The sequence below is a fragment of the Struthio camelus genome, chromosome 11, assembly GCF_040807025.1.
Source record: "Struthio camelus isolate bStrCam1 chromosome 11, bStrCam1.hap1, whole genome shotgun sequence".
NCBI lineage: Eukaryota > Metazoa > Chordata > Aves > Struthioniformes > Struthionidae > Struthio > Struthio camelus.
Window position 1 is genome coordinate 25,937,692 of NC_090952.1, and position 11,881 is coordinate 25,949,572.

Genomic DNA, 11,881 nt, shown 5'->3' on the forward strand with positions numbered 1-11,881 from the left:
ATTTCATTGGTTTGAGTTGCATCTGAGGTAATTTCCCAGAGCTGTTGTTCTCCTGTAAGGATGGTAGCAAGATAGAGAAGTGTCAAACTAAAGTGACCTTGTCCCTGCTAGTCCTTGTCCTGTACAGGTCTCTTTCCACTGGCACAACAGTCCCTTCTCTTCCTTTCCCTTCAGCTCTTCTTTGCAAACGTGGATGCTACTGGAGTGAAAGAAAATCGCTTCAACCCTCCGATCATAGCCCGGTACATCCGCATTAACCCCACTCACTACAACATCCGGGCCACACTGCGCATGGAGCTCATCGGCTGCGATCTGAACAGTACGTCCCACCCAGGGGACCTCCTGCTGCCAAGCACCAAAGCCAGAGCCTGATCCACGTGTTTCATGACTCCTCAGCATAAGATGGGCTTTGGAGGAACAAGGAGGGGGCTGGAGATGGGAGGGAGATGTAGGAGGAGCAATGCTGGAAACTCTCATTATGGGCTTAGATATATCAACATCACAGCTTTGCATGCCTGAGAGCTCCTCTCCTGGACCACTGGAAACCTCCAGCAGCAGCTAAGCTGGGAAAGAACACCCACCAGGGCAGAGCTGGCTCCCCTGGGGTAGCTGAAGTGTTGCTGGCTCAATCTGGGGGTGCAGGGAAAGAGCCGGGACAGATGTTATTGGCTTTTCCTCTACTTTGGCCACTCCAAGGCACATGGAGTTACACTCCTGTGACATGACGCAGAGCAGCAGCGCTGTGGGCTCTTTTATTTAGCTTTCCACACCAGAAGGGCTGGGCTCTCCAGCCGGTACAAGCTACAGTGGCTGTGCTTTGCTCTGCACAACGCATCTGCCATGAATAGCCTGTGCACACACACACACACACGTGCGTACCTGATCATGTGTGCAACATGTCTCCCTGCCATATCTTTCACCTGGAGACGTGTCCAGGTTGTCTGTATGTCCTGGAAGATGCACAAATTCTTCAAATTCCTCCAAGATAGAGAATCTGGGACTAGTGGCAGGTGTAATTTGGTACCCCCCCAGCCAGACCCATGCTGGAGACAAGAGCCCTGAGCAGCGCAGGGACCATGAGATTGCAACAAAGCACAGGAGATTCTGCTACCAGGGAAACTGCATGCAGAGCAGCTGGCCCATGGGCCACCCAGCCGGAGGAGGGGGCAACCAGGACATATCTCCCTGATGTGTCTGTTGTCCTCTCTGACAAGCATCTCCCTCTACTCTCTTCCAGGCTGCTCCATGCCCCTTGGAATGGAGAACAGAGGGATCCCCGACCAGCGCATCTCTGCATCCTCCTACAGCACCAGTGTCCTCTCCAGCTGGTCGCCCTCCCAAGCCCGCCTGAACCAGCAGGGGAGGACCAACGCATGGAGGCCAAAGGTAGCCCACACAAGGAGACTGCCAGGCAGGCAGCTGGGGCACGGGCAGGCAGGCAGGCAGGGTCCCAGTGGGCAGGCTGGGCACTCTCAGCCTCTCCTGCCCCGGGGTCAGCAGTCCAGCAGCCGCTGAGTAGGCAAGGGGGGGACCTGTCGGCAGGGCTTCCAAGGCCCTTGGTGCTGGGCTCTGGGCCACGATTCATGCCCAGCGAGGGCCAAGGCCTGGGATGAAGCCCTGCCCTGTGACTGGCTGTCCGGTTTTGCTGTTGGCATGCTCCCTGGCAGGGCCTCGGGATGGCTAGGGATGGACATGGCTCAGCGATGACACGGGCCAGGGCTATTCCCAGTGGACAAGGTGGTCCTGGGCTATGTGGGGGAGTGTGTACAGCAGCAGGCACTGTGCAGGCTGCCAGCACACGAGGAGAAGAGTTACCACGCTGATAGCACCCAGCAGCTCAAACCGGACACTGGACAGGGCAGGTGAAACCCAGGACTGTGCGCAGGGCCAGCGTGGCTTCAGTGGCATTGAGCGTACCCTTCTTGTTCCTCCTGGTGATGTTGCCAAAGGTTTAAAGGCAGTCTGTCCTCCCCCAGACCAACAGCCCCAGCGAGTGGCTGCAGGTGGACTTTGAAGTAACTAAGAAGGTGACCGCAATCATAACCCAAGGCGCCAAGGCTGTCTTCACCAACATGTTTGTGAAGGAATTTGCTGTCTCCAGCAGCCAGAATGGCGTGCACTGGAGCCCAGTCCTGCAGGATGGCAAAGAAAAGGTAGGCAGAGCTGCCCCATGGCCAGGGCAGCCCACAGTCACCTTGCCTTCCCCCGTGGCAGCCCCCATGCTGCAAGCACAGCCCTTTGCAGCAAGCACGCTCACGGGTTTTTTGCAAGACCAGTGAGCTGGGCTGGGCTCTTTTCTCCCCAAAGCACTCCAGAGAGATGCTTGTCCAGGTTGCTCTTGTCCCCAAGGCACGGACTCCCTGCGGCTCTCACTGCACCAGAGCTCAGCAGAGGAGAGAGCGCTACTGATTTCTCTCTCCTTTCCAGATTTTTAAGGCAAACCGAGATCACACTGGCACAGTGATGAACACCCTGGAGCCCCCTCTTTTTGCCCGCTATGTGAGGATTCACCCCCGCCAGTGGTACAACCACATCGCCCTGCGGACAGAGTTCCTTGGCTGTGACACTCAGCAAGAGTACTGATGGCTACGGGGCCAGGCATGGGCACCAGCGGCCCAGGGACCCACGTCCAGCCGCACACTGAACTCTCACCGGCGCCAGAGCCACTGCCGCGAGCAGCCCTGCAGGGGCCCCCCCTGCTGCACGGGTCCAACAGGCGCTGGTGGCATCAGCACAGTTTCTTCCATTTCCACTGGCTCTGGCCATGCTCATGGCTCCTGCTGCCAGGACGGAGAAGACCTGCAGAGCTGGGTGGCCAGCAGGTTGTCAGTCTTTTTCTGTCTCTCATACACCAGCTGCCATATAGTCAGATGCCATGCTGAAGAATTAAACAGTAATTTTCCAGTATCTCCCTCTCTGCATTTTCTCCTCTTCTCCAGCTTTGAAGTCCCTGGGGGCTCAGAGTCAGCATTACTAGCAGCTAATAATTAATTAGCCCCAGAGATTCTCAGCATTATTTTCCACAAGCTCCTGGTGCCCGGGCACAGCCCTGGAGGAGAGCACAGCAGAGATAAGGGCCAGGGGAGGAGGCCCTGCTGTCACCCCCAGGGCACATTTCACAATCAGCAGGGATTTGGCTGGTTTCCCTGGAGGCAGCAGTTGCTCAACCTGACTCAGCACTGGGCTCTGGTTCTCCAGTTTCCTTTAATCTCCTTCCCATAGTGCTCTTGCTATCATGGCCTGATGTCATCACTCTGCTTTTCACGGCTGTCTCAAGTGAGGCCCTTTCTGCTTATTCACCAGAGGACTTTTGTTGATCCTGGTGTCTCCTGGGGCCCTGGTGGGGTTTTGCCCACCGGCAGAGCTGCCAGCTTCCTGGGAAAGGCAGCCGTTCCTGCCTCGGACTACCAGCTGGGCAGGCTGCTGGATGCCCCTCTCCTCGATGCTAGCAATGTGCCACAGGAGGCTGGAGAACGTAGGAAGATCCTGGCAAGACAGTGTCCTCTGAAGAGCTGGTCACCCACCTCAAGATGCCACTCTTACTTATTCCCACCCTTGTAAGCAATAAAGGCGACAGTACCACTCTGCCTGCAGTGCTCAATCTGTCCCTGCAGGCCAGGAAAGAGCCTTTGATTGCTCCACCTCCCTTTGGCAGCATTTTCTCAGGGGGTGAGGACCCCAAAGGGCTGCCTGAGCCCTAGCAGGGCCCATAGCCAGGCTGGTGGGATCTCAGGGTGCGTACTGGATACAGCGGTGGCAAAGCCCCTCTCTGAAGAACTTCATGGGCTGGCATCACCTTTCCAGGCATGCACGCTCCCGCTCCCCCATCAGCCACCAGAACAGCGTGTAGCCTCCCCCAGGAGGAGGTTTTGGCTCTCCCCTTCGTGGCACCTGCCACTCGCAACAGGCACAGGGGTTTGGGGGACATATTTGCTCCCAGGATCAGGGAGACCCCTGGCACGGGGAGGCCGTAGGGGCTTCTGCCCTCTGCTCTGCTGAGGGCAGCAGGAGCATCGCCCTAGATGTGGGGACCTCCTGGAGCAATGGGGACCTCCTGATGCAACGGGGACCTCCTGATGCAACAGTGACCTCAGAAAGCCCCGGAGCTCCTTGTGGGCTCCAGAAGCAGGGCGGCCCCAAGGACCCACATCAGGGGAGAACCTATCTCCTCTGGGGCAGCCGTGGGGTGGCTGTCGGCAAGCCAGAGCCTGCACCACCCTCCAGGGGCTCCTGAGCCTGGTCTCCCCCGTGCCGTGAGTCCCAGGGGATGAGGCTGGTGGGAGAGGCTGGCGTTTGCAGTAAACACCGCTGTGGCAGCTGGGCCTGGTGGAAAATAAGGTTATAGGGGTCATGTGAGGAATGGCTGCACTGAGCTGCCCAGCTCCTCTCCTGCGCTGGCCGTCTCTCCCTCAGACCAGGGAGGTTGTCTCACGCATTTACATTAGATATATCTGTGACTAGAAGTGTTTGGGTATCTGAGCCTACTTAGTCTCCGCACTGTCAGTTTGGTTTCAAACCATGACAACCTTGGGGGCAAGGTATGTGAGAAGGCTGCTGGCACTTCTGGAGAACAAGGATGTTCTCAGAGGAAAGCAAAGCCAAGCTTGAAACTGGACCTCCCTGCTCTCGTCCAGGCTGCTGAGCTCCTGGTGGTTGTGAGCTGGGTGCAGAAGAGGCAGTCATTTCCTGACCATGCAGCTGGACTTGAAGCCCTGAGGAAGGAGGACAGAGAACATGCAGTGTCCACAGGCCAGGAGCTCAGTCTGGCCATGTGCACCCTCCTACCACCCTCGAGTGCTCTCAGCAGGAGACCGTGGCACACACAGATGCTCTCCTCTGCAGCCTCCATCAGGAGGAAGCATACGGCAGATCAGCCTAGCAGTGTGGCCCAACAGTGATCCCTCACCCAGTAGAGACCAGTAGCTGATGTCTCAGATGAAGCAGGGCTGAAAACCTCATGCAACCTCCTGGCTCCACATTGCTGTACAAGGAGCCTTTGCTGCGCCTCTGGCAGTGATTACATTACAGCCCTAAGCAGGAGATGCAATTACCCTTTGGCTTAATTGCATTGTGACAATAACCAGGAGCAGAAGTGAGGAGAGACTGCCTGGTGTGAGCTGGCCTGGAGAGAGGAAGCTGAAGCCGTAAGCTTCTCAACAGGGACTGTCCCTGCCTGGGGCAGGGCAGGTCCACAAATACCCTGCCACTGGAGTGCCTTTGAGCTCGGTGAAAGGTCTCACCTTCAGTCTGGGAAGACAAAAACTGTCACCTTGGGCCCTTCTCAAGGCGACCGTCCTCTGCTCTGAGGCAACTACATCTCGCTTGAGTGCAGTGGCCAACCCTGCATGCAGACAGCTGGCTGCAGCCTCTGGACCACCAGTGCAGAGGAACATCCCCAGAGGGTGGACCGCCTGACACCAAGGAGAACAGAGACTGCCACTCAGCCCCAAGCATCAGTTCGGCTGTGGCCAGAGACCAGCACGTGCTCCAGTGAGGAGCTGGCCCAGAACCCTGTGCTGATGCCCCTGGATGAGGGCAGGCAGCTGCATCCTCTGCCCTCGTGGCCTTTACTACCACTGCAGGCCAGTCTGGGCCTGGCCAGCTGAAGCTTAAATACCTGTTGGGGTGAGGGCAACGATGGGGATTGGTCAAGAGCAGGAGGTTTTAGTATACGGGATTGGTTAGGAACATGAGCCCTTCCAGGGGCTGGCTCAGATCAGGCATAGTAATGCAGGACTGGCTGGTCTGTGTGGTCCTTGCTGCCTTGTTTCTCAGGGCTGATATCTGCTTTGTGTGCTGAAGCAGTGACACGGCCTCTGCCCATACCAGTGGATGCTCAGGCTCGTCCTGCCTCCAGAAACAAGCAGTTCTGTTGTGTTGAAGGGCTTAAAAAATGAAGCAAAAGGTTCATGCCCAGGATTGGATCAGAGGAAGAGCAAGGACCTCTCTGGATCATTTTCAAAGACGAGACAGTGCTGAAAACACTGCAGGTGACCAAGCAGCCTTCACCAGCGAGCCCTGAGCAACTCCAGGACGTTCTCCAGCTGCCCAGATCTGGAAACACAGATCCCTCTCAGCAAAGGGGCTGCACTGAGTGGGAGTGCTGGGAAGAAGCTGTGGGCGTGCAGGAGGATGTGTCAGAGCCTGTCGAGCTCTGGCATCCATTACTGGAAGTGTCTCTTGACATTTATCTTGTGGGAAATGGAGACCAGACGCCGTTTCCTCCTGGCGCGACGCAGATCTGAGATGCGCCACAGCCTCCCCCGAGCCACAGACGTTTCTGCGCAGAAGAAGGGCCAGATTCTCAAACGAGCACAAAGTGCTCTGCCTCTCGGCTGGGGGGGGGGTGCCCTGTTTAATTTCCACCCTCATAAAGAGATCTACTGTGGTGCGTGGGCATGCAGCCGAATCTTCCTGGACACCGGGGATCTCATCCTCTTTCATGGCTCAGCTCCTAGCAGTGCCCAGGCTGTGTGACCCAGCAGTCACTCAGTTGTCTGGAGTCCCTGAGGAGATAAGACACATCCCCTCCACGTCCTTTCTAGTACAGCCTAAGCAGAGATTATTTTGCAGCCCCAAAGTCTGCGAGTCATTTCAATGCTGAGCCAAAGCCAGATGAACCACAGGCCAGGGCTGCTCCTGAATGTGGCTTCTCCCATGTCAGACTGAGAGCCCCCACTCTGCAGCCCTCCCAGGCCAGACTTGGTGGGGGGTGCATGCAGGCATCACAGCTGGACAAATGGGCACCGTTCTCAGGAAAAGCTGGCAGCACAGAACAGAAATGGGCAGCAGCACGTTGAGCAGAGCACCCAACAGGGACCATGGCCAAAAGGGAGTGAAGCGAACTCCAGAAAGGACAGCTTAATTCCCAGCTCTGCTGCAGAACTATGGCCAAGCTGCTCATCCCATCCTCCACCTCAGTTTCCCCATATGCAATCAGGAGGGAATGAACAGACTCCCTTTTTTCTTCTGCCAGATGTCTCTTCTCACATTTCTCCCTCCCACTACTTATTCCATGGTTGACTGCAAGGCTTCTGTTTGCTCTCCGTATTTCTGGTTGCCCACCCCAGCGTCCTCGTTGTTACCAGCCTCTTCCACAGGCCATGAGCACAAGAGGAGCCAGGAGCCAAGGCTTCCTGTCTCGAGGAGGACAGGTTTCAGTGTGCAGCACATTTCTAAGCCCTACCAAGGACTTGGCTCAGCTAAATGGCTCCTCAATCCTGTTACACGCTCAGACTCGCCCCCACAACCCTGTCTCTCCAGGAGAGACGGCAGCCAGCGCAAGGGCACGGCAGCGGTCTCTGGGTGAGCACTTCCCTCAGGCCACTTCAGCTGCTGGGGGAGGGTGCTCTGAAGTGCACCGCAGATCCATCCTGGTCAGCCAGGCAGGGCCGGGGCGGCGATGGTCCAAGCAGCACCCTCCAGCCTGGCGGGCACACATGTGGGTGCTGCGTGCAGTCAGACACCTGGGGACAGCTCTAGGCCCCTGAGCCTAGTTCATTGTTTCTTACCGTAATCCAACTTTACAGGCTTTCCAGGGATCCCTGCAGACGAGGACGGGGCCACTCAGAGGCCCATCTCAGAGTCATCACTGGGCCACAAGAAGCCATGGTCCCGAGAGCTGCCCTTCTGCTCCTTGGGCTGGCTGCCTTGGTCTCCCACCGTCCCTCCGAGCCCAAGGCCACCTCCAAGATGGGCAGGGCAAAGCTGAGGGCCAGATGGGAAGCAGCCCCACGGAGACCTCTGGATCACGCAGAGATAGGGCCTGAATCCCTTCTTGGCACAGGAGAGAGAGAAAGCTCCAGCCAGCCGATCCGGCGTAAGTACCCAGCAGCTGCCACAGGAGAGGGGCTGGTGGAGAGAGCCTGCCCCAGGCAGCAGCCACTGCCCCTCCGGCCAGCTGAGTGGCAGATCCTCTTAACTGATCCTCTTAGAGTGGCTGCCTCTTAACCCTCACCCACTTGACTTATTTGCTGTGGAGGAGAAGGAGAGGTGGGAGGTCAGCCCTGCAGGGGGTTCTGGGATGGGACCGCTGCTGGACTTGCAGCCCACAGGGCCAAAGTTTCCTGGGAAGTTTCCCGGGAAGGATGAACTTCTCCATCCTGGAAGATGGACACTAGGCACACTGCCCCACGGGATCTGGGGGCTTCATGTCCACCCTGCCAACCGTTAGCCTGCAGCAGATGAGGCGCCCTGCAGCTCCGACTGGCACTGATCGTGGGACATGCTGCTCGTGCTGCCCCAAATGACCCTCTCGTCCTCTGTGTACATGGGTGCACGAGCGGGCTCCCTCCTCCGGCTGTAGTGCACACACGCACAGTTTGCGTGGAGTGCACTGACTTCTTCTAAGGGCTGAGGTTCGTCACAGTGGCTCCAGAGTCCTACATGAGGGACACATTGCTGTGTCCCAGGCGAGGGCAGCGGCACATGTGTGCGTAGCCAGAGAAGCCAGATGCAGTGGGCCCTGCACAGGCAGCCCAGGCAAGAGGAAGGCTCTGACCCTGCTTCAAAATACTCTCAAATCCAAGAAAAAGGAACGAGTGTTTATGGTATTTCTCTGCTCTCCTCAATGGGGAGTTCTGCCGCAAGATCCCAAAGGCCCCTGGGATCAGAGGGATTCATTTTGGCAGAACCGGGCATGTGAAATCTGAGTCAGGATTGAACATCCCCAGGTCTGCCACCAGCAGAAACACCTCGAAGCAAGAGCCTGGACGGCTGCCTGTGCCGCAAAGAGCCTCTGGGGAGCCTGGAGCCTGGCTCTCACCCCTCTCCCATCCCTCCCTCACGTTCACTAGGACGCGTCTCTTCCCCAGGTGTCCGCCGGTCCTGGCTGGCAGACTACCTGGATGACCTGTGGTCTCACCTCCGTGAGAACTTCCCCGAGGCGGTCCTGTACGTCCTCCCCGTCACCCTGGTGGTCCTGCTCCTTCTCTGCTGCATCACGTACGTGTGCGCCCCCCACCGTCTGGTGGTCCCTCCCTTTGGGGGCAGGCTTTTAGCTCTCTGGGTTGTGCTGTCGTGGTCATAGCTCTGAAACCCCCCCTCCCGTCACGAGCAAGGCTGTGGCTGTGAGGACGAGCACCTCTGGCCGCTGGCGTAAGACACAGCAGGAGGAATAAGAGATTTACAGTGCAGGATGCTGATCGAAAGCTAGTCCCCAGCCTATGAGCCATAGACAAAAGTAAATAGAAAAAAAAAAGAAAAAAAGAAAAAAAGAAAAGAAAGGAAATCAAGGCCCCAAAGCACAGAGGTCATATGAGAACTTTCTCCAAGTTCCAGATTGGGGCTTCTGCTCAATATGTGGCTTTTCTGGCTCCTTTTGTATACAAAGATACACTGCATGCACCAGGGCAAGGAGGGGCAGCCAGGGCTGATAGGCTCCCACTGACCTGTGGGAAGGGGCTTGGGGGGCAGGCTGTTCGGGGGGCAGACCCACAGCTTCTCTCCTGTCTTTGAACCCCCCCTTGCAAGGGGCAGGGCTGGGTGCCTTGCTGCAGAGGAGCGCCCTTCTTGCTCCCTGCCGGGCTGCGCTTCCTCTGCGGAGTGCCACCGGCATCCTCGGCGCCGGTCACATCAGCACGTGCAGCCCCTGCACCTCCTCTTCCTCCCTCCCCGCATCTCACAGTGCTCTGAGCCTTCAGCTAGCCCAGCCGGAAGCAGTTTTATTCCCCCAAGGCAGGAGAAACTTGCTATCAAAATGAGATAGATTTTCTTTCTTTACTTTTTCTCCTCCTCTTAGTCCCCTACTTCCCTATTACCTGCCTCCAGGGACTTACACCCTCCTTCTCCTTCTCTCTTAGGATAGCTTTAGACTGAGGAGACCTGGGGAACTCGGAGAGAGAGTAGCGTTGCTACAGCACAGAAAAGGCTGGTGCCTTCATGGAGTCCGGCCCCAAAAAAACCTCCTCAAAACCACCAGGTACCAGAGAGGTTGTGGAAAGACCGAAAGCAGAACCACTGTCCTTTCCCTTTCAGTGACTGTTTTAAAGAAGAGAATATTCCCCCCTCCCCAAGAATGAATTTTCCCAATCCCAGATAAGGTTTAAACTTTATCTCCAGCTCCAGTGTCAGTATGACTCATACCAAGACCACAAAACACTTGGCAACAGCCCTTCCTATGCACGTCACGAACGCAGCGACTTGCAAGCCCCCCCATAAGCACGTAAAGCACAGGTGCGGGGGGGTGCAATAGGATGCTGAATATCCCGGAGGATGGAAAAACTTGGAATAGTACGAGGAGACCAGGACGTGGCAAGCAGCTGCAGGGCACCGACATCCCCGGGCCGCAGCCCGAGTCCGGCGGTCAGCATCCCACGCTCCGCACGCCGTCAGCGCTCGGGAAGGACCGGCAGCGTGTCAGCACCGCGTGCACGCAGATGCTGCCTTCTGGGACAGGCGCCCCACGTCACTGCCAGGCCTCTCCGGTGCCCGTGCGGGGCCAAAGCCTTTCTCAGATCCAGCCCCCAGCTGCATTTTTGGTGGCGGTGACCTTGCGTGAGTTTGTGGCGGGGTGTGAGGGGTGCAGCCCGGCCAGAGGTGGCCCATCGGCAGCCAAGCGGCTGCCGGCACGCTCCCTGGTGCGGTTTGGGCCAGACTAAGAGCGCTTTCAGGGGACAGCACAGGCCAGGGACCGTTCCCAGGAGGGACGGGATGGGGCCACCCTGTTTTGTGGGGGAAAACACTCCTTTTTGGGCTCTGAAGCAACTCCAAATTGAACTTGACAGTGCTGATGTGCCACCCTGGGACACCAGGGACACCATGTCCGAGCGATGGCAGGGCGCTCAGCACTGCGGGCGGACCGGGATGGATGGGGACGGGGCATGGAGGAGGGAAGCAGTACTGCTGTCGCTCCTGGTATCGTTCACTCAGCACTCCCGCAGCTAGCACCAGGTCTGGTACCGACTGTAAATCAATTAGCGCCTTCCATTAACTCCATGCGTTAACACCCTGCTGGCACAGCGCCTCTCCTCTCAGATCTGCCCATCCCACTGATGCACCAAACGGGTCGGTGTCCTGGGGAGCCTCCTGGGCCTGGACACATCTCCTTCTCCGAGCGTCAACCCAGCACATGCAGCCTTTGAGGGCACCCAGCAGGCCCCCAGTTTCTGCAGCTTCTGGCTTGGGGCAGCTCAACTTGAGCCTGAGGTTTCCTACGGAGCCTAGCTGGGGGCAGGCTCGGTCCGTTGCAGAGGGGAGTTAATTTCTGTCACAACTCTTCCAGTCTCAGCTTCCAACCTGCAGACTGGCAGGTGCTGTAAGCAGCCGAGCGGGGACGGTTGCTGCACCGATACCTTCTCAGATTGGCCTTCTGGCAACCTCCCCTCAGTGCCAAGCTCTTCGGCCCACTTACTGAAACAGAAGTCAGCTCATGACAGAAGTCAGAGAGAAATGCAGAACCTCTGGCATGGTGGGAAGGGGCTGTCTGAGATGGGGCGGGAGGAAGAGAGAGAGGAAGAATCCCTTTCCCGCACACACGGCTTGGCTTGCAAAAGCAGTACGTTTGCTTGAGATAATGCGAATGAGAGTCCCAACAGGGTCCTGGTGAGGGGGAGGCCTCCATCTCCCGGAGGCACCGCCGGCCGGGACCCGAGGGGTCTGTCCGCTCCACCTCAAACTGCCCCGGGGAGCTGGGGAGAGGGGCAGCTCCCAGGCTCAGCCCCCCGCTCGGCCGGCGCCGCGGCTCGGGCACCGAGGGCCGCCGGAGGAGCCGGGGGCAGCGCGGGGCTGCAGCGGCAGCGAGCGGGGCCGGGCCGTGCGGTGCCGCAGCGCTGCCCGGGGCGGGGGGAGCCCTGCCCGCCGCCGGCCCCGCCCGCCCGCCCGGCCTCCCCCGCCCCGAGACGGGCGGAGCGAGCGGGCGGCCGCGGCGCTGCTGGAGCCGGGC

General features: G+C 58.2%; 1 protein-coding gene across 2 annotated transcripts in view; it reads left to right on the top strand.

Moving 5' to 3' along the window:
• Positions 1–3,587, top strand: part of F8 (coagulation factor VIII) — a 30,151-nt gene extending 26,564 nt beyond the window's left edge. For both annotated transcript variants that reach the window (XM_068957084.1, XM_068957085.1), the window contains exons 24-27: positions 175–319; positions 1,238–1,386; positions 1,977–2,153; positions 2,428–3,587. In XM_068957084.1, coding sequence (XP_068813185.1) covers positions 175–319; positions 1,238–1,386; positions 1,977–2,153; positions 2,428–2,583 — 627 coding nt within the window. In that variant the 3' untranslated portion in view covers positions 2,584–3,587. The remainder of the gene's footprint in view (positions 1–174; positions 320–1,237; positions 1,387–1,976; positions 2,154–2,427) is intronic.
• The last annotated feature ends 8,294 nt before the right edge of the window (positions 3,588–11,881 follow it).